The sequence below is a fragment of the Lethenteron reissneri genome, chromosome 66 (genome assembly GCF_015708825.2).
Source record: "Lethenteron reissneri isolate LAM-NWPU_2019-01 chromosome 66, ASM1570882v1, whole genome shotgun sequence".
NCBI lineage: Eukaryota > Metazoa > Chordata > Hyperoartia > Petromyzontiformes > Petromyzontidae > Lethenteron > Lethenteron reissneri.
This window is the reverse complement of record NC_083844.1, coordinates 5,495,504-5,517,988: the sequence shown is the minus strand read 5'-3', so window position 1 is coordinate 5,517,988 and position 22,485 is coordinate 5,495,504. Positions and strand designations below refer to the sequence as shown.

The 22,485-nt window shown below is 52.7% G+C and overlaps 1 protein-coding gene across 4 annotated transcripts in view; it reads right to left on the bottom strand.

Moving 5' to 3' along the window:
• Positions 1–22,485, bottom strand: part of LOC133359824 (uncharacterized) — a 184,744-nt gene that overhangs the window by 61,054 nt on the left and 101,205 nt on the right. For all 4 annotated transcript variants that reach the window (XM_061578362.1, XM_061578363.1, XM_061578364.1 and 1 more), the window contains exons 29-34: positions 10,538–10,656; positions 9,917–10,071; positions 8,553–8,735; positions 5,371–5,586; positions 4,353–4,504; positions 1,547–1,699 (exon numbers count right to left, since the gene is read on the bottom strand). In XM_061578362.1, coding sequence (XP_061434346.1) covers positions 1,547–1,699; positions 4,353–4,504; positions 5,371–5,586; positions 8,553–8,735; positions 9,917–10,071; positions 10,538–10,656 — 978 coding nt within the window. The remainder of the gene's footprint in view (positions 1–1,546; positions 1,700–4,352; positions 4,505–5,370; positions 5,587–8,552; positions 8,736–9,916; positions 10,072–10,537; positions 10,657–22,485) is intronic.

Sequence of the window (22,485 nt, the reverse complement as noted above, 5' to 3'; positions counted from 1 at the left end):
GCGGACACCATGCCAGCCGTTCCTGCAAACGAATTTTCGTAAAATATGGCTTTTCCCATTCAATTGATACAAAAGAAAAATCAGGGATCATCATCGCGAGCCGTGGGCAATCCACTGCTGGATGAAGGCCGCCCAAAAGCTGTGGCCTTTCTCTCGCAATCCTGCAATGTAACAATCTGCCTTGCAAACTATGCGCGAGCTGCCTTCGCTCAGTGGACGTCTTCGCTCCCTTTGTGAATGCCTTCTCGCGGCATCTCGCCACCCAAGCACAACTTTCTTACCCGCCAACCCGGTGTGCCTGGATTCGAATTAACGATGTCGATTTCGCCAAGACGAGAATATTGCGTTCAAGGTAACACCACTGATGGTGGTGCCACGATAATTCGGTCGTCTTCCAAACCCCCTTGTGATTAGAAGACGTTTGGCATTAGCTCCAGAATATATTATCAAAGATTATTTGGATTATTTTGCCTGATATGAATGTCAAAATGGTGGGGCCACATTGTTGAGCTATAATTGTGGTAGCCAAGTCGCTTCTAAGAAATAAGTTAATTCCTCAGTGGGCTTTGCCTGGTAGGATGGGGATGGTTTAGTGTTGTATTTGTATGTGTCTGGGCGATTTGTTTACCTTTCTTGTATTTTTCACTACTACCGTGTGTTTGTACTGTTTGTTATTGTAACGTTTTTACCCCGTGCCCCTACTGGCCATCTGTGAAAAAGAGCGTTATAGCTCATCGGATGATTTCAGTAGTATAAATAAATATTCTAATTCTGATTCAAAGTAATATAAAAAAATACATGAAAACTTCACAGCAGAAGAACTCCTACATCAGCAGTTCTCCTGCTGTTTGTTTCACCTGATGACGGTTGCTTGTGTTGCGATCTAAACGTTGTGATCTATTAATTTCTATCTACGTGACTTTACCGAAAGAACCAAAGAGTATGTATAAAAAACATTTTATTTTATTTTACCAGTTAAAGCCAACTGAGCCATTTAGCTATTTTTCAGAAGCGACCTGGTCACAAATGATATCTCAACACAGTGGCTTATCATCACGTGTAATTTTTTAGCAGTCAAATACTCTTAACGCATGTTTCGAAATGTGGGGGGGAAACTGGAGGACCTGGAGAAAAATCCACGTGATCACGGGGAGAACATGCAAACAGTGGGGAGTGATGAAACAGCGGTTAGCGCGCTGCGCTATGAACCAGTCGACCCAAGTTTGATTCCCGCTCATGGCCACCAAAACCAGTGACAGTGATTATCTGAACCAGTCCTATGCCTCCCCTAGGTCGACTCAGCCTCAAGTGAGTATCTGGGGCGATGTGTAGTTAAACATCGCCACTGGGGAGACAAAGGTGGTCAGGCGAGGTGGCTGGCCACCCACGTCCTCGTGGGCCAGTGCCGGCCTTCATAAGTGCTACTCGCCAACAGCACTTGCTCCTACAGTCTGTTAAGGCTACACAGGGTGGGGGGATGTTTGGATAAACAACAACTCAATAGAGGGAGCGGCAATACGCAAGATGATGGACGTTCATCACTCACTCCACGGCGATGGGAACCTGCGCGCCTCCTCCTGCGACGCCCTCCCGGTACTCCACAAATCCCGATAGCACGACCCGCGTGGGGGCGGAGAAAACCGCGGGAGACACCGGGTACAGCTGGGCAGTGTACAACGGCTCCACGGTCACGTGCCAACTGAATAACGGACAGAGAAATGTGTCAGTCTTAACACTTTCGCTTTTTTCTCGCTTCTTGCTCCCTTCAATGGAACAAACTTCACCTCCACATTAGGCAGTCACCTTCACTCACTTAGTTTCCACTCCGCACTAAAAACTCACACTTATTGTTCCCTAGCTCACCCCACGACCTCCTCAATCTCCCCCTCATAACCGCCACCGTTACTTTTCCCTCTTCACATTCTCATTATATGGCTATCACATATTAACCTCATTCATTCAAACCATTCATCATTTACTGTCATCAATTTAACTTTCACCAAATTCACGCATTACAGATTTTCCACCCATTGCTTACTCTCATCTATTAATTCACCTCGTCTCCACCAATACATCCTGTCCCATTGTTAATTCTGTGCAAAGTGCCTTGGAGAAAGGCACTATGTAAATTATTTTAAGATAAGAAAGCAGTGGAAAAGTGTGGTTGCGTTAACTTTGACTGTGATCTTGTATTTCAAGATCACAGTGAAAAGGCAGCACGATGAGCGAATTTGGAAAAACAAATGTGCGTGGCTCCTGGGCAATTAACCCTCATCGGAATCCAGCCACAATGGTGAAAGGGTTATTACCCCAAAACTTCAACTGACAAACACACCAGAGTCAAAACGCAAAAGAGTACAAATGCATTTCGTCCGGACAACTACACAACAGTTTTCGCACCATCAGTTGAATGCTTCCGAGGACGAACGCACGTTGGAAAGTGTTCAAGCGCATGTGCGCGAAAGGGGGAATGCCAACCCGTGCACCGTGACTTACTGTGCATACAAATGTGAGTTTGCATTTGTCGGTTGTCCATACTTTAAGTACAGTTAGAACTCCTCTTATCGACCACCCCTGTTAACGATTAATCGCTTAATAGCAGGCTTCTATAGAGTCCAATGTGTAGTGTATAGTGTTGTACAGTCGAACCCCTCTTAACGACTACCCCTATTAACGATTAATCGCTTAATAGCAGGCTTCTATAGAGTCCAATATGTAGTGTATAGTGTTGTACAGTCGAACCCCTCTTAACGACTACCCCTGTTAACGACTAATCGCTTAACGACGGGCCTCCATAGAGCCCAATGTGTTCACTTACTGACCATTCCCCTGTTAACGACACGCTGTTGTAGGTACAGTAAATATTAATTAATGCATTGATAAACCATGTTTCTTTTAATATTATGTGTTTATAATGTTATTATTAAGTTACCATTCCTGGATGTTTTGATTGAGAAGAGACTTCATGGCTCGTTGGGACATTCTGTCTACAGGAAAGCCACCGACACGGATGCCTATCTAAAGCCTGACTCCCACCACCATCCAGCCCAGAGTAATTTCCTCATCAAAACACTACGCCATAGGGCCCATTGCATCTCTGACCAGCACCACCTAGCCAGTGAGCTGGAGCATGTACGACAAGCCCTCAGAATGAACGGATATTCTGACCGTACTATCCGCAAAGTTCTCTCCCCAGCCATGGGGAAACAACCATCTCAGGACTCAATCAAAACCATCACCTTGCCATACATAGCAGGGGTTACCAAAACTATTTCCAAAATCTTAAACAAATACAAGATCCAGGTTCGTTTCAACACAATACACAAAATCCGTGATTTGATCCCATCTGTAAAGGACATGCAATATCCTGGTGTCTACAAACTAAGTTGTGGCTGTGGCAGCAGTTACATTGGGGAAACGAAACGACATGTCTCGGACCGTTTTCGCGAACACAAGGCAGATCTTAAGCACGATAGGACTAATACCTCTGGCGTTGCAGATCAATGTTTTAATGCTGTGGGCACACACAAAATAGATTTTTCCAAGACGAATATACTCTGCAAACCCACTGGCTATCATCAGAGATCTGTTCATGAAGCCATCCAGATATATAAACACAGACACAACTTCAACCGAGAAGATGGGTACAAATTGAGCAATCATTGGAAGGATGTGATTAACCAGGTAAAGTCTTAACCTGCTGTTATGTTTCCATCCTTCCTGGGATTTTAGCTGACTCTCTGAGATATATTATTAGGTTGGATGTCTTTGTATTGACAGGCTGGATGTCCTTCTTGCTCAGTCACGGATGCTGCGACATACTAGGCAAGTCACCGATGCTGCGGCATACTAAGCTCGTGCATTGACATGCTCATCTCTCACAATACAATAGGCACTTCCACAGCATCAGGCAGACCATCTTTAGCCCCGCCCTCTTACCCTGAGGCTGCACCCATCTCAGGCCTACATAAGACCTTGTTTCAGTAGCTTTCTCTCTCTCACCTGAAGACGGTCGCTTGTGTTGCTATCGAAACGTCGTGATCTATTAATTTTCTATTTACGTGACTTTACCTAAAGAACCAAAGAGTATCTTTATGTATTAATATCCACAATTTAAATATTATTAATAACGTTTTTGGGTACAAAAGGGTAACTTTCGATGCTATTAAAATTAATTAAGCCTTTCACGTGTATTTCGTATACTCGCTTAACGACCAAAATCACTTAACGACCGGTTTCGTGGAACCAATAACCGTCGTTAAGAGGGGTTCTGCTGTATGTAAAAAAATAAAAATCAAACCTCTCCTTCCAACCGCCACCGCCTCCGCTACTGCCACCGCCGCTCTCCGTACCTTGCCGTGGACATGCCGACCGCATTGAAGACTTTCACTTCCACTGCATACGGCTCTGTGCGTGTGATCGGCGAGTTCCACAGCACAGCGGCACCGTCGAGGATCATGCCGCTTGGAGCGACGCTCAGTTGCCACATGACTGGGTCTGTGCCCTTGGAATGCAGAAAAGATTTCAGTTAGCCTCTCTGGAGCATCTGGGATACGCCGCTTGCGAGGAAAGAGGTAGATTTTAAAAGAAGATGGGGAATCCATTCCTAAATAACACATTAAATACGACGAAAAATACGAATAGGTTTGACCCTTTCTGGCAATAAAACAGGCGTTAAGATGTTCAAACACCAAATAGATGCTGCGAGGATGACCGGAGTTCGCATGACGGTGGTTGATAGCTCCTTAACGAGGTCTGCGAGGCACTGTGGTTCAGAAAGGAATTGTGAATAAAAAATGTGCATGCTGGCGGAATCTACCACGTGTCGAATATGTGAATGAAGACACTTTTAAAAGGAACCGTAGGAGGACATAAAACTACTTTATTATTATCTATTTTCACCGAGGATGAAGGCATATGTTGGTGGGCTTTAATGCTTGTAAAGATCATTGGTGTAAATTATTATTACCATTACATTTGTTTACCCATGAATAAGCCTCACTGAGTCTCATGCATGTTTATTTTTACGAGGGGACCTGACAAGTTCTTGGAGCAGGTTGCGACAACGATCACTGCGTGTTTTCTCACCAAGCGATTTGCGGTGCCTTTTTTTCACATTTTTTACTCGAATGATACCTCGGGTTTTTTTACATCCCCCACCCCGCCACCCTCGCTGCTGTGCGTGAAGCAGACGGTAATGTTTTAACCGCGAATACACCGGTGGTTATTAACCAGGGCAGCCTGGCGAACTTTTCACAACAAGAAACGCGCCCCAAAGTGCCCCCAACGTGCCCCACAAAGGTCCTGCGGCCGTCCTGCCCACTCCACCCCCCTCCCCGTTCTTTGCTCCCCTGTCACAAAGATGGAAACCTTCAGGAGTTGAAGAGATTCGCCGTAGCTCTGCCCTTCCACCGCGACGGCATCGGCAACGACCTTCAGCTCTGGCGGCAGGGTCTCGAACTTGCAGTCATCGCCGTACCACGGCAGGCTGCAGATGCACCGCCCAAATGAGCAGATGCCATGTGGAACATCAAGTCCTCTACCGCACGCGCTCGCAGGGCACTGCTGGTAAAAGGTGAACAGTACCTGTGCAACGGGAAAGGAAACATAAGAGAGAAAAGATTTCTGTTCATAAGTGATTTTTTTTGGGTTAGATCATTTACATAAAATGTATCATTAAACCAGCGATCAACACCTCACACAGCCAATCAAGGGTTTGTCACGTAAACAAAACTTGCCAATCAGTTACGAGTACAGCACACCAGTATGTTGAAGAGTAAACCCACAACATTTACAATTCGACTAACATTTCTGTCGTTTGTCCATCGCCCCCCACCAATTTTCAAAAATGGAATCATAATCTGAATTAACACTGGAGCAAGAGAAATCTATCTTGATTTTAAGCTTTCGTGACTGCAGGAATCAATACTATTTGGTTCTGGCATGTCAATCTGTAATTTGCATGTAAACGTAAGATCCGAGAGCTTGACGACTACGGTGCTGAAGAGGCGGCCATTGTATTGTGAGAGATTAGCATGTCAATCTGTTAATGTAACGCTACGACTACGGTGCTGAAGAGGCAGCCATTGTATTGCTAGAGATTAGAGATTAGCATGTCAATGTTAGACGATTCCCGCAGCAGCGGCTGTGTTAATGAGAAGATTGGCATGTCAGTGTCAGAGAACCGGGCACAAGGCCACCTCGTGGGCAACTATAGCTGCCGGCGTTTGCTGCTGCACTGTGAGAGACCAGCATGTCATTGCAAGAGAACCACCGCAACAGTGGCCATGCCAGTGAGACATTCAGCCTATTAAACAAGAGCCACCGCCACATCGAGGAAAAGGGAACAGCGGCTATGTTAGTGAGACATTTAGCCTGTTAACGTAAAGACATTTAACAAGGTAACATAACTCAGCGAGTCGGAAATAACTGCTAACATCGGCAGGTAGGATGGAAGCATCAAAGCCAGTTAATGCTTTGCCTGGTTAATAACGTCCTTCAAATGATTGCTCAGTTTGTACCATTCTTCTCGGTTGAAATGTGTCCGTGTTTTTTATCTGGATGGCTCCATGAATAAATCTTTGTTGATAGCCGGTGGGCTTGCAGACTACCTTCGTCTTGAAAAAATCAATTTCATGTGTGCCCACAGCATTAAAACAATGATCAGCCATGGCCGAGGTATTGGTCCTACCGTGTTTCAGATCCGTCTTGTGTTCACGAACATGGTCTGAGATATGTCGCTTAGTTTCCCCAATGTAACTATTGCCACAGGCACAATTTAGTTTGTAGACACCGGGGTATTGAATGTCAGGGATCAGATCCTTCACAGATGGGATCAGATCACGGATTCTATGTACTGTGTTGAATCGAACCTGGATCTGGTGTTTGCTCATGATTTTGGAAATATTTTTGGTGACCCCTGCTATGTATGGCAAGGTGATGGTTTTGATTGGGTCCTCAGATGGTTCTCTCCCAACGGTTGGGGTGACGGCTCTACGGATTGTGCAGTCCGAATATCAATTCATTTGGGGGCTCGGCGTATGTGCTCCAGTTCACTGGCTAGGTGGTGATGGTCGGAAATGCAACGAGACCTATGGTGTAGAGATTTGATGAGGGAATTCTTCTGGGCTTGATGGTGGTGGGAGTAAGGTTTTAGATAGGCATCCGTGTGGGTGGCTTTCCTGTCGACAGTGTCCCTTTGAGCCATCTGGTCTTTTTTTATTAAAACATCCAAGAATGGTAACTTGCCATCCTTTTCCACCTCCCTGGTGAATTTTATTAGTGGGTGTATGGAATTGATGTGGTTGAAGAATTGGTTCAGTGCTAGCAGGCCATGTGGCTAGATGACAAACGTGTCATATACGTATCTCTTACACAAGGAAGGACGTAGGATGAATGCCTGGATGGCATCTGTCTCAAAATTTTCCATGAAAACATTGGCTACCACTGGAGATAACGGAGAACCCATTGGGGTACCTACAACTTGTTTATATAATGTACCATTCCAGGTGAAGTAAGTGTTGGTGAGGCAGTGTTTCACCAGGGCCGGTAAATCAGCATTCAGTCCTTGTTGTTTACTTTACCAGGTAAGGCCTCATTGAGCTATTTAGCTTCCTCTTCAGAAGCGACCTGGCGATCACAAATGATAGCTCAACAAAGTGGCTGATGTCAATATCACGTGGAAATCCACAGCAGTAAAATCATATAAATGATGCGCGTTTGCAAATTTTAACCTGAACGTGCCATCGGCTTCAGCTCCGGGGGTGTGGTTAACCCATTAGGAGAATTGTCTAGGTGAAGCGGATTATTTTTGTTAACTACCATAAACCATTTTTATTGGTACCAGATAAGGACCCAATACTGAGCTATGTAGCTCCTTTTTAGAAGTGACCTGGACTATCACTATCACAAATGATAGCTGAACTTAGTGGCTTATTGTCATCATCTCGTGGAAATTTATTTCAGTAGTCAAATGCTCTAAACGCGCGATGTTGATTCTAAATATAGAGTAAAAACCGGAGGACCCGGAGAAAAATCCAGATGATCACGGGGAGACACAGACACGCAAAGTCCAAATATACAGCCAGTGTCAGGGTCGGTCAGGATCGAACCCACAACCTCCTTCATGCCAGGAGAGGTAGTTAACATCTCCTAGCCACCGCGTACTCACAGTTGCACGCAACAAAGACAAATATCCCCTGTATAGCCTGAACAGACTGTCGGGGAAAGTGCTATTAGCAAGCATCATGAAGGTTGGCACTGTGGCACACAAGGGGGTTGGTGGCCAACACCACATCTGACCGCCATTTTCACCCTAGTGACGATGGTTACACACTACTGCACCAGGTACTTATTGGAGGCTGAGTCGACCTAGAGGAGGCTCAGAAAAGGTTCAGATAATCGTCACTGGTGTTGGTGGCCATGAACAGGAATGGAACTCGGGTCGCTGGGTTCATAGCACAGTGCGCTAACCGCTACACCACCACTCCACCCAACAGCTGCAGACACGCACACACACAGACACTCACACACACACACAGACAGCCACTCACCGTGGAGGCAGTGAAGGAGCTCTGGCCACCGTGGCCTGGCGCCACATTGACGGACGCCGCTCCGGCCGCGTGCATGGGCGTCACGCAGCGCACTTGCTCGCCGGAGAGCCACGTTCCCTCCACTACCTGGTCTCCGAAAGCGCAGCGATAGCCCCCATCTGCGGACGCATTCAAGTTGCGGCCCTGCAACGAAAAAACACGGAAGCTATAAAACAATGAACCCTATGGGAGCCCTAGTCTGGCTCTATGATCCTCAGTGAGTAACATTGGGCCCTATGGGAGCCTTGGTCTAGCTCTGTGAGCCTCAGTGGTTAGTACTAAACCCTGTGGGAATCCTAGTCTGGCTCTGTGAGCCTCAGTGATTAAAACTGAACCCTATGGGATCCTTAGTCTGGCTCTGTGAGTCTCATTGATGAACACTGAACCCTATTGGAGCCTTAGTCTTACTCAATATAAACTAGAAACTTTTTTTTATTTTACTAGGTAAGGCTCACCAAGCTATGTAACTCTTTTTTCAGAAGCGACCTGAATATTACAAATGATAGCTCAAAGAAGTTGCCTATCATCGTGTGGAAATGTATAGCAGCCAAATACTCTAAACGCATGATTCTAAATATGGAGGGAAAAACCGGAGGACCCGGAGAAAAATCCACACAACCATGAGGAGAGAGAGAGAGAGAGAGAGGCAAATTTCAAGTATACAATAGGCATCAGGGTCGGGATCGAACCCACAGCCTCCTGTATATCAGGCGAGGTAGTTAACATCTCCTGTCCACCGTGGTGCCCACATAAATAGGGGTGCATTATTTATTGTCATCATCATTATCAGCTGTGGTCAATCCACTACTGGGAGAAATCCTCCACACACAGTGCAGGTCATGGGGGTTGTTTGCCTAGACGTACATGTGTGTACATACATTGAACTTGTTTCGCACAGCACGTAGCCAACCTTACTCATCAGAGGTGCGTGGGAAGTACAACAAACTAGAACACAAAAAGCAGTTCTAAAGAAATTAGTTTATATTCAGTATAGTGGTGTAGTGTATAGCAGTGTATAGTGTAGTGTACTATGTCGTATGCATGTATAACTTGCATGCCTGTCATCCCCTTATCAGTGCCTACCTTCTTACAGACCAATTCAGATCTCATTTGTCACCCCGTGCCCTTATAAATCTCAACTTTTATCCTACAAAGTCCTGTATTGAAACTTCTGTACGCCCTATGGACCTGGAAACTCAATTTCCCTGTATAAGAATACGGGGTAAACTATATGGGTTGACAGCTATGAACTTGTTATGCACCGCACGTAGCCAGCCGTGCTAATAGAAGGGTGCGTGTGAAAAACCTCCGTAGCAGGTACAGACCGTGATGAGCACCAACGTGCCGCCAACGTCGGGCCCAGTGCTCGGGATCACGTCCAGCACCGTGGGCACAGGCAGGCAATCGCTTCCATACAGACCCTCGGCACAGCGGTCGCAGAGCTTGCCTGCCCATTTCAGCTCACTGCACACGCATCGTCCTAACACAGATGAAAGCAGCGTTTTCTAATTGACACATCTTGGCGTAATTTTAATCTGTCCAACGAACGTCAGTCTTTTTATATACTGTGGTCCCTGGGTCCCATTGTTTCTATTAATGATAAGTTTACAATACCAGGTTGGGGCCGCCAATTTCGGCCAATCGAAGCGCTCCCTAAGTTGGACTTGGCAGACCTCAGGCAATCAGTGACCACCCCTTTTATGAGCGTTTTGAGAGCATCGAGTTTGCGGCCATGAATTCCAAAACATTGACTGCATCATAACCACTCCACTGCTGCTGCTGTCTGCACTCCGTTAAAGGAGGAATGGACGATGATCCACTCTTGCTTCTGAACAGACAATTGAGTGGATGACAACATCTAAAATTACATATTTAATCTGCTACTATTAATCCACATGAAAGATAACATCCTTGAAATTCAGTACCTCGTCAAATGTCTCACTCACCCGTGTTGAGGTCACAGTGTCCGTGAACGCAGAGAGGGCACTGCAGGCACGAGGCCCCCCAGAATCCATCCTGGCAAACAGAGCAGTCCGGTCCGGCAAAATATCTGTAACACAAGCACCTGCAAAAAAAACAACAAGCCCAAAGTGTGGACTCGCTTGATAATAGAGCTCTCTCTCTCTCTAAATCAATGGTCACCGTCCTGATTTTGACATACGCAAATAACGTGCACCATACTGCAATCCACAATCATACAAAAACTTAATTATAAGCAAGTGTAGTGGGTACAGATGGAGACTGAGGCTTCTCTTGGAGGCAACACGTTTATTACAGATAACCCTATAACAGAAAGGGGTATTGCCCCTTCACCAGGTAACATAAGGGGGTAGACCCCACGGGCTAGCTACCCTCAATACACGGGGTGGGCTATCGCAGACCGGACCCCAGCTTGGGTCCGAGTCATGTAGTCGGAGCTCCTCTTCCAGGCGACGACGTAGGTTTCTTCATCACGACAATAGCAGACCATGCCGCCCAGGGCTCCCGCTTATAACCTGTGTGGCAGGGCTCACTCCGCCCCTAGCCATGCCCACCTTCTCGAAACCCCAAGAAGGATCTTACCGAGGCACGTGATCACCCCAGGCCCCCCCTTTGGGAGGTCCCCGGGTCGGTACCTCCGGTCACGTGCCCTTCGGGTTCAATTAGAGTGCCATGGCCCCTTTTGAACACCGTATTGTGCCTCTCCCAGCCGGCTTCACACAGTGACATGCAGTGGCATCCAACGATGTCACTACATCACCCCCCCCCCTTCGTAGCTCACAGACGTCCCAGCTGCCAACTCCCCAATAGAAGTCAATTAGTCCTCAATAACAATTCAACAAAACTACGTGTGCCTCAACAGCAACCCCAACAATTAAATGCCCAAGTCCACCTATACAATATATACACTATGTACAAATGTATAGAAACAACCGGGGAAACGGTGGCATTGGCTGTGCACAGTTGAGTGGGAGAGGGTAGGAATACCATACGATGGCCAGATGACAATTCGATGCACCCCTGGTCAATTATAATTTTAACAGGCATTTTACCCAAGAAATCGGTCCCGATCAAGCATGGAACGGTAAAGAACGAAGAGACGAGAATCGGGCCCGTCAATTTAACATTACCAATGCGCATTTGAGCTGCAATTTGGCCAATGATGCCCAATGAACCCCCATTAGCGGCAAAGCACGGCACTTCAAAGGGGTGTAGGGAACGGCATTTTTTGGACAAAATGTTGTAAATAAGCTGAGCATCCTAAAATTGATCCTTTTGATGGAACCAATAATGACGGATGAAACTGGAGTCGTGGCAACAACCCTATGGGCCAGCTCCGACTACTGACCTGGTCGGAGTCGCCAGTCGGCCCGAACGCATTCCGCACCCCCCTTCACCAACACACAATGAACACGCGAACCAGCGCAATGAGATGTGCGAGGTGAACTCAGGGGCGGAGTGTGTGTGGTGCCGCGACTCGCCTTGGGTTGCCGCGAAGAATAGGATAGGCGGGTGGACGATGGCTGAGATCCGGAGAGGCATCGTCGTGGCGCCCGGCAATCCGATGACACGTGGCCTTGCAGGCTGCAGATATAGCAGGTGATGAGGCCCCGCTCCGGGCATGGTGACGTCCTTCCCCGTTGTTGAGAGCCGTCCCAATGCGGCCGGCCGTCCCTTCTCTTCCCCGGGTCGATGCGAAGGCCTGGGAAGGTTCCGACTCCCCCAGTGTACTGCGCGTCTCACCAGGCGCAGCACACGCCATGAGCCTCGTCTCCCACTGTAGAGCACAGGTCGTCGTCGTCAATGGTGTGGACAACGACACGAAGGTCCCGTGCCAACGCCAGCTTCTCAAGGACCAAAGCGTCGATTCCCTCTTGGTCCATCTGAGGGAAGGTGGCCTTCGCCAACGCCAACAGCGCGCTGTGGAAGGCGAGGGGGGTCTCGGCTTCCCACCGCCTCCGTGCAGCGAAGCGATGGCGCATGTTGGACGGCGGCCCGTAGATTGCTGCCATCTGTTGCAGCGCCTGCTGCAGTGTAGATCTGTCGGCCGTTGGGATGGTGAACAAGGCTGCCAGGGCATCATCGTCCAGGGCAGCAGGAAGCGCTCTCAGCGCCTCCGTCACTTGAAGGCCGCTCAGTCACCTCCAGAGGCCGAAAACTCCTTCAAAACGGGCAAGACGCTGCTGAAGAGACGGGACGCACAGCATCGATCACAAGCGCAGCTTCGCTTTTGGCGGGAATCCCGCCGCGCTTCGCCAACAAGATGGTGGCCACCTGCGCTGGTCACGCCGCAGAGGTTCCTGATTGGCGGGAATCTTGGGTGGGAACTGCGTGGGCCTCCAGTTGGCGGAGATTTTCGGTGGGAACCCCCACACTTTCGGTGGGAGTTTCAGAATTTTCCGCGGGAACTCTAGAAGCGGCGGCGGGAACTGCAGTCCCGCTCGGCTCCAACCCTTCCTCGTCCGCCGCGGGCTCCCCGTGGTGTATTTCATCCAGGATGGACGCCGCTGCATACAGAAACTCGACGAGGCGGGAGTGTACCACCTGAAGCGCCCTCCCCGACGGTGGTGAGCCGTCGAATGTCCGGACGGCATGCTGCTGGACCGGCGGCACCTCTCCTCCCTCCTCCGGGGCTGCCAACTTTGGGGGCTGTCGAGTCATCGTCCTCTTCATCTGGAGACCTGGTACGTAATTTTCGTCTAGTCTCCATACTATATAGTTAACTAAACAACTGTTTGGCCACTTCTGACACCAGTTGTAGTGGGTACAGATGGAGACTGAGGCTTCTCTTGGAGGCAACATGTTTATTACAGATAACCCTATAACACAAAGGGGTACTGCCCCTTCACCAGGTAACATAAGGGCGTAGACCCTACGGGCTAGCTACTCTCAATACACGGGGTGGGCTATCGCAGACCGGACCCCCAGACCCCCTTTTGGGGGGTCCCCGGGTTGGTACCTCCGGTCACGTGCCCTCTGGGTTCAACTAGCGTGCCATGGCACCTTTTGAACCCTGTACCGTGCCTCTCCCAGCCGGCTTCAAACAGTGACATGCAGTGACATCCAACGATGTCACTACACAAGGTAACATTTTTACCACTCTATTTTTGTTTGCAGAAATACTGCCAAGGCTGTGCGATCTCACGAATACTACGTGCACATTATTTGATGTCAATGACATGTGTCCTAATTAAAGGCAGTTTATTTTCGGGACAGGAAGTTGAAATGTAAAGGCCATTTGGTTAGCCCTAAGCATTATTCGTGCAGGTTTTAGTTTTTTACACAAATTATACACACCATGCAGGATTTTTTTTGTGCGTTCGTTTGTTGTCCTTCCCCCGCACCTCCGATTAGCACGGTTGGCTATGTACGGTGCCAAAAAAAGTTAAACGTACTTACACACATACATACATACAGAAAGACAACAATGCATGGCGAGATGAATGTGCGCAGTAGTTGTACACTACTGTACACGTAGTGTCCCTGTGCAGTATTTGTACACTACTACAGAAACAGAAATCACGTTTGCCTGAACCTTGCTGCCTCCTCCTTCTCACTGGAGGCTGGGAACACCACCACGTGGTGACCTGGGACCCACGATGAGCCGCTTGGGAGACGAGATGGAGATAAGGTGGAGACAGGGCAGAGGATTGAAAGGATGCCCTTGTGGTCTTCTTTAAGAAAGGGGACCACACAGACTGTAACAACGACAGGAGCATCTCCCTCCTCAGTGTGCCGGGAAAGGTTCTGGCAAGGATTATTCAACATTGCCTTGCCAGGTACGCCGAGGAGAGGTTTGCGGAGCCCCAATGTGGTATCAGGCAAGGCCGGTCATACACAGATGCCCTATTTTCTGACCATGTGCTACAGCAGAGGTGTAGGGAATTTCAACAGGCCCTACATCTATGCATTATTGACCTGGTCAAGGCCTAATATACCATCAATAGGCCTAGGCACTTAGTTGTTCTTCATGCTTTTGAAGTCCCTGACTTTCTGCTCACAATCGGGTTAAATTACGTGGCCGCGAGTTGGAGCTATTCCCTGTTCACCTTGTGGTGCGACAAGGATGTCCTCTGGTTCCCAGAGGACATCCTTGTTCATGAAGCATTCTATGGCTGCAACGGAGGATTCTCCATCTGGTAAGGATACAAGGGGGGGGCTGATCAATGCCTAGGTATGGTTCTCTACTGGTCAACTGTGATGCCGCCGCCACGAAGCCGTTCGGCAGGCACCAAATCCCCGACCTCGCCACCACCAAGCAACGGAGCCGACCCCGCGTCCCCCTCACCTCACCTCACATGAACACACCCGCACTCATTTCCCCCCCCCAATAGAGCTCCGAGGGGAGGTCGCCTGGCCGACCGGTTTTTATCCGAGAGACCCTTATCGGGATTAATTCTCACGGTTTCCGGCGATCAGGGAATTGGATGACCTCCCCCGTGCTACGTGGCACCGCGGCGCTGCGGCCGGCCTTAATATGGGGTGGTCGCGGCGTGGGGCATTCGGCCACCGCGGTTGAGGCGCATTTCCCCCCACACACACTCCCACGGGTCGACGGGGCAAGCAGGGGAGGCACGGGACAGCATGAATAGCGGGGTCACAGGGGCTGTTGCGCATAGTCATGGAGGGTTGGGATAATTGCGCTTGAGCGCGCAGGCCCCATTGTTAGGAAGGGTAAGGGAGTAATTAGGATGTACGCCGCCAACGTCGCTCACTGATTAGCATATCAACAGCGCCCGGGAACCGCCGTGCGCGGGCTTGGGGTGCACGAGCCCATTGTTCAGCGCAGCATCCCCTTTGAGGTAGGGAGGATAAATAGAGGAGCGCAGAGGGGAAATCGCTCTCTTCTCTCCAGCGCCAGGCGACAGGACGCTCTCCAGTCCAGCGACCCGATCGTCCGTGAGACGCAGCGAGGTACGCTGCGAGCACGGGATCAACAAACCGCCGTGGGCATCCAGCAGGAAGTAAGTAGGTGAATTAGAATCATAGCAGATAAATCGGGAATAGGTATAAAGGTATCAGCGTAGGCCAGCCTCGTCGACTCACTGATTTAACATTAAATTACCAGGTATCAGATAATAAATCATTAATAGCGAAGCGTGGTCTCGCGTGATATTGTCGTGCAGTGTGAGCGTGTGGGTGCGCGTGTGTACACTGTGGTTCACCACGTGAGTGAGCGCTGCGTAGAGCGGCGCACGAGTGGGTGTCGCGTGTGTGCAGGTGTGTGCGCTCGTAGTGTGGGTGAAGGGGTCGGTGCGTCCGCAGGTCCCCGATCCGTCTGTCGCCGCCGGGACTCGCGCAGTGTGAGGGCAGCGTCGTTCGCCCCCGACCCCCGTTTAATAGCGCGTGATCCGTGGAGAGACAACGCAGCGTCTGCAGGTGAACGAGGGCGTGCGGCGAGCTATGCCTCTCACACGAGCTCGCGGAGGGACGGACCAGGGAGGGGAGCCGTCGGGCGATGAGCCCAGCGACGGCAGCAGCTGCTCGCAGAGCAGCGAGGGGTCGGCGCACGGCGGAGCCCCTGCCATAGGCACGGAGCAGGGAGGGACTCCGGGGACCAGCGGCCCCAACAACTTGGTGTCAGAAGTGGGATTCGAACCCACGCCTCCACGGGAGGGTGGCGCGCTACTCCACGCAAAGGTAAGGCATGTGTTCACCGGCCAGGGGACCCCTACATGGAAAGCGTTTTCCCGTAATATCATAGGGGCTAAAGAGCTTAATGGCTGGTCGGACGCGCAGGCGTTGCAACATCTTACGTTAAACTTAGACGGGCGGGCAGCCGACTTTGTAGAGGCACTACCCGAAAGCGCGCAAACCCAACTAGAAGAACTAATGCGTAGATTAGACCTGCGTTTCGGCACGCGCAACGCGATACGGGCGAAGACCGCCTTAGAGGCGCGCCGACGCCAAACTGGCGAGGACTTCCGAGACTACGCTGAGGACGTGCGATCACTAACCCGGATCGCCCGTCCAGAGTTCTCGAAGGAGGTCATTGACGCGCTAGCTGCAGACAAGCTACTCAGGTACCTAGCTCGCACCGCGTGGTGGCAGCCCAAAAAGAGTAGCGCAGGCCTCCCTTTCGATACCCTAGTCGAGCAAGCGCTGGAGTGTGAGGAGCTCTCCAGCGAACGCGCGCAGCTCCGAGGGTCGGGACAGGAGTACACCGTGGCGAGCCTGATCCCTGACGAGGAGGAGGATGAGGATGAGCCCGCCAGCCACATAGGGAGACGGGCAAGAGAGGCCCAGAAACCCCGCGAGACAACCCCGGGTTGGGTAGCTGGGTTACAGACCGGCATGGGAGATATTGCTGGCCGAGTAGACCGAATGGACGGTAAGGTAACCCAAGTAGGGGAGAGGGTAACCCACGTAGGTGAGAGGGTAACCCAGGTACGCGAGGAAGCGAATAAAAATATGAAGACCCTCCAGTCTGAGATGGGGGAACTACGCTCGACCGTAGGGGGGCTGGCCGGGAGAGTAGCCCAATTAGAGTCCGATGTGGGACAACTGCGTACTGGGGGAGGGAGAGGGAGCGGACAGGGGACCCGCTACGGAGCCGCCCCCCCTCCCCGGGCGTGTTATATGTGCGACCGCCGAGGGCATCTAGTGAGAGACTGTCCTGAAATCACCCGAGCTAGGCAGACGCGGGGGTTAAACTCCAATGCCCCCTATAAAGCGGACCAACTAGGGGTGCAATCGACGCGGTCCCGATACAAATAGACAATAATGAGAATAATGGCGAGCGAGTGATCTCCACACAGGTTCCAGCAACAACGCCCACAGAAACGGTGACTCCTGGCGACTGGCTACGGGAGCTGGTGGCGGGGATCACGGGGGCCACGTCGCTGGTGGAAGGGGAGGTAAACGGAGTGCGTACCCGAATCCTGCTGGACACGGGGGCGGTGGCCTCGCTCGTGAGCGCAGCGCACTGCAGCGCGATCGGGGTCGACGTGCGTCACCTGCAGGCACCGGACCGCGCGCTGCACACGGCGAGCGGAGCCGGAATGGGGCTGCTGGGGAGAGCCACCTTAGAGGTCCGCATAGGCAGCCAGGGGTGCACCCAGGAGTTCTACGTGTCGAGTGCGTTGTGTCACGAGTGTATCGCAGGTACCGACCTCTTAGAACGGCTGGGACTCAACGTGCAACCCCGCCAGCGATGCGCCACCGTGGAGAGCAACGGCGAGCGGATACCGTTCCTGGGACGAGAACCGACGCGCCCCCGCTTCACACCTGTGGCCGCTATCCTGGTGACGGCAGTCACCATCGGGCCGCTCACCGAGATGCTGGTGACGGTGGCAACATCCCCCACCGACCCCGCGCTCCGACCATCAGGGGAGGTAATGCTAACTCCTCACCCAGAGTTGGCAAAACGGTATGGGATAGTGGGATCCGCCACGTTGGTAAACGCAGATGGGGACCGATTGTTTATGCGGATGTTTAACCCCCACAGTTCCCCAGCGATACTGCGACGGCGCACCCCGATAGCCACCGTACACCCCCTGCACGCACGCCACTCTAACGACTCGGTGTTCGCACTCTGGGCTGAGGACACCGGTCGTCCTGAGGGTGACCAGGACCTGGCCTGGCGAGTCGGCCTGACTCCCCGAGCCGAAGTCGTTCCCCTGCTCGACGCGTTACATGTACCATGGGCGGATTTACCTAAGGGAGAGGCCGATCGGCTGCGCGAGTTACTGCAGGAGTATGCCGACGTGTTCAGCGAACACGACTCGGACGTGGGTCGGACCGACCTTGTTAAGCACCAAATTGACACCGGTGCAGCCCGACCCATCAAACTCCCTGCATACCGAGTGGGCGCACCCGAACGCACCCAGATCAAAGAGGCGGTTGGGGACATGCTTCGCGATAACATAATTCAGCCCTCGGCGAGCCCCTGGTCAGCCCCGGTGGTACTAGTAACGAAAAAGAATGGGTCAACCCGGTTCTGCGTCGATTATCGTAAACTGAACGCAGTCACGCTCGGCGATGCCTTCCCCATACCCCGCATCGACGACACTTTTGACAGCCTCGCCGGAGCGCGATATTTTTCCACCCTCGATCTCGCGTCCGGGTACTGGCAGGTGGAGATGGCGGAGGAGGATCGGCCGAAAACCGCATTCACCACCCCGATGGGACTATTCGAGTTTCGAGTACTCCCGTTCGGACTCACCAATGCACCCGCGACGTTCCAGCGGCTGATGGAGTTGGTGATGTGGGGTTTGCAATGGGAACAGTGCCTGATTTACTTGGACGATGTGATCGTGTTCAGTAGATCTTTGTCTGAGCATTGGTCCAGGCTACGAGAGGTGTTCCAGCGACTGCGAGCGGCTCATCTCAAGCTCAAGCCACGTAAGTGTTACATCGCACAACGCGAGGTGGGGTACCTCGGGCATCGCGTCAGCGAGGCAGGCGTGCGTACTGATCCGGAGAAGGTACGCGCCGTAGTGGAGTGGCCACGGCCAAGGAATCTGACGGAGATCAGATCATTTTTGGGGCTCGCCACCTATTATCGTTGATTTGTAAAGGGATTCAGCGAGATTGCACGCCCCCTCACCCAACTCACTTCCCCTAAGCACCCCTATCAGTGGACGGGGGCCTGCCAGACGGCCTTCACCACTCTCAAAGACCACCTCACCCACGCCCCCACCCTCGCTTTCCCCGATTTTACCACCGATTTTATTTTGGACACCGACGCCTGCAGCAGCGGGCTGGGCGCGGTGTTGTCACAGGTACAGGATGGGACGGAACGAGTCATCGCGTACGCCAGCCGGACCTTGAGTGGGGCCGAGCTGAACTATTGCGTGACCCGCCAAGAGTTGTACGCCGTGATTTTCGCATGTAAGCAGTTCCGGCCGTATTTGTACGGCAGGAGATGTCGCGTACGCACTGACCATTATGCTCTTCAGTTCCTTCTTACATTCAAGGAGCCGCGGGGGCAGATGGCCCGTTGGTTGGCGCAGTTGCAGGAGTACAACCTGCAAATCGAGTATCGGGCTGGCCGGACGCATGCAAACGCGGACGCCTTGTCGAGGCGGCCCACGGTGTACGCCGAGACAAGGGCGGAGGAGGCCTGCCCCTGTTTCACGGGGGGACGCTGCCGGCAGGCAACGGACCCCCAAGAGGCCGCGGCCACTGACCCCCCCCCAGCGAGAGAGAGTGCAGTGTGCGCCACAGAGACCCTCACAGGTGGCACCGAGGATCCCGTCGACCGCCCGGCAAGCGCGGGACCCGCGGCTCGGGACCCGATCGGACGGATCCAGGAGGACGTCGGCTGCGCCTTCCCGGGCCTGAACGACGAGCAGCTGAGACAGACCCAGCAGCGAGATCCGGATCTGGCGGCTGTGGAGGCGGCACTGCGGGAGGAAAAGAGCGCCCTACCAGGACCCTGGAGTGGTTTGTATGCCCGGTTGTGTGTGCAGAACGGAGTGGTACGGGAGTTAACCGAGGCCGGCCAGCCGGGGTGCATCTGTGTTCCTGCCCAGGTGCGACCCCAGCTGCTATGGCTGGTGCATGACCACCCACTCGGGGGCCACGATGGGGAACGACGCACTCGAGAGACCCTGCGTCGCCAGTATCTCTGGCCCAAATTGGCACAAGACGTGGCGGCCTGGGTACAGGGCTGCCGCGCCTGTCAGCAGTGCGGGCCGAAACCGGCACGATACCAGGTACCCCTAAGGCCGTTCCGCGTCAGCCGCACGAATCAGCTGGTCGGGATCGATCTACAGGGGCCATTCCCACGATCCCATCGAGGCAACCGGTATATTCTAGTTGCAGTAGAGTATTTCACCCGCTACCCCGTGGCAGTGGCCATCCCTGATAAAACGGCCTTGGTGGTGGCCCGGGCATTCGTAGAACATTACGTACTCAAGCACGGGATCCCGGAACGAGTCCTCACCGACCAGGGTAGCGAGTTCGAGGCCGAGCTGTTCCAGGCACTGTGCCGAGAATTCGGAATCCAGAAGGACCGAACCACAGCGTATCACCCCCAAGCGAACGGTATGGTAGAGCGCATGAATCAGACCCTAGCGGGGAAACTCAAACGTATGGCGGCCGCAAATCAACGGGATTGGGACGAACACCTCCCCTACACCCTTTTCGCCTACGCCACCACCGTACACACGTCGACGGGACAAACCCCGTTTTTAATGATGTTCGGCCGTGAGTCTCGTTTACCCGCAGATCTGCTATTCGGCGTCCCTTCCCCCCAGCCGGAGGAGGGAAGCCGCCCCGTGGAACACCTGTTGGAGACCCTGCGAGAAGCCCGAGGCCGAGCATACCCGCAAGGGGAAGCCGTGCATCAGCGGCAGGAACAGGGCACCCGACCCCGCATGGAACCCCCCTTATTCCTGACAGGCGCTAAGGTGTGGCTACACACCCCTCGCGTCGGGGCCGGGCAGGTGGGGAAACTGACGACCTACTGGCGGGGACCCTGGACCGTGGTGCGGCAGATATCCCCCTGGACGGTACTAATTTACGGCGGGGAGAGGGGTCGAGAGACGGTGGTCAATGTCCGCCGCTTAAAACCATGGAAAGCGGCCCCGGCGAGAGAGGACTCCGTCACCCGAAAGCCCCGAAATCCCGGAGTACCCGCACCCCTCGTGTTGGGGGGCCTCGCACACTACATGGGCCCCGCCGGGCCCCCGAGACGCCCCGATCCAGTCCGGAGACGGCGCGGACGACGGCCACTAAACCCTTCCGCTGCTGAGTTTGTGCCCCAGCCCACAGGTGCCGGTGGACGGGGAGAGCCGCTGGAGTGGAGGAGGAGACCGCCGCAGGAGCTACAGAGGACGGAACCACTCGCCCCGAGGCCAGCCACCAGGTCCGGACGGATCCCCCGGACCCCGCAACGTTTCCTCGTGGGCGCGGCCCAAGCGAGGTGCTCCAGTCAACCCGGGACGGGGACTGGCACCTCGGGGGGCTATGTGATGCCGCCGCCACGAAGCCGTTCGGCAGGCACCAAATCCCCGACCTCGCCACCACCAAGCAACGGAGCCGACCCCGCGTCCCCCTCACCTCACCTCACATGAACACACCCGCACTCATTTCCCCCCCCCCATAGAGCTCCGAGGGGAGGTCGCCTGGCCGACCGGTTTTTATCCGAGAGACCCTTATCGGGATTAATTCTCACGGTTTCCGGCGATCAGGGAATTGGATGACCTCCCCCGTGCTACGTGGCACCGCGGCGCTGCGGCCGGCCTTAATATTGTGTGGTCGCGGCGTGGGGCATTCGGCCACCGCGGTTGAGGCGCATTTCCCCCCACACACACCCCCACGAGTCGACGGGGCAAGCAGGGGAGGCACGGGACAGCATGAATAGTGGGATCACAGGGGCTGTTGCGCATAGTCATGGAGGGTTGGGATAATTGCGCTTGAGCGCGCAGGCCCCATTGTTAGGGAGGGTAAGGGGTTAATTAGGATGTACGCCGCCAACGTCGCTCACTGATTAGCATATCAACAGCGCCCGGCACCGCCGTGCGCGGGCTCGGGGTGCGCGAGCCCATTGTTCAGCGCAGCATCCCCTTTGAGGTAGGGAGGATAAATAGAGGGGCGCAGAGGGGAAATGGGCTTTTCTCTCCAGGCCAGAGGACCACCCGCAGCTCCAGCCAGCGACCCGGACGTCCGTGCGACGCATCGAGGTGCGCTGTTAGCACAGGGAGCAGCGAACCACCGTGGGCATCAAACAGTGAGTGGGGAGGTGAAGTAGAATACTAGCCGATAGATAGGGGATAGGTACAGGTTTAGTGGAATAGGCCAGCCTCATCAAATCAAACTGATTTAACATCAATTCGCAGTTAGCAAATAATAAATCATTAATAGCGAAGCGTGGCCTCGCGTGATCTTGTTGAGCAGTGGGAACGTGTGGGTGCGCGTGTGTACACCGTGGTTCGCCACGTGAGTGAGCGCTGCGTAGAGCGGCGCA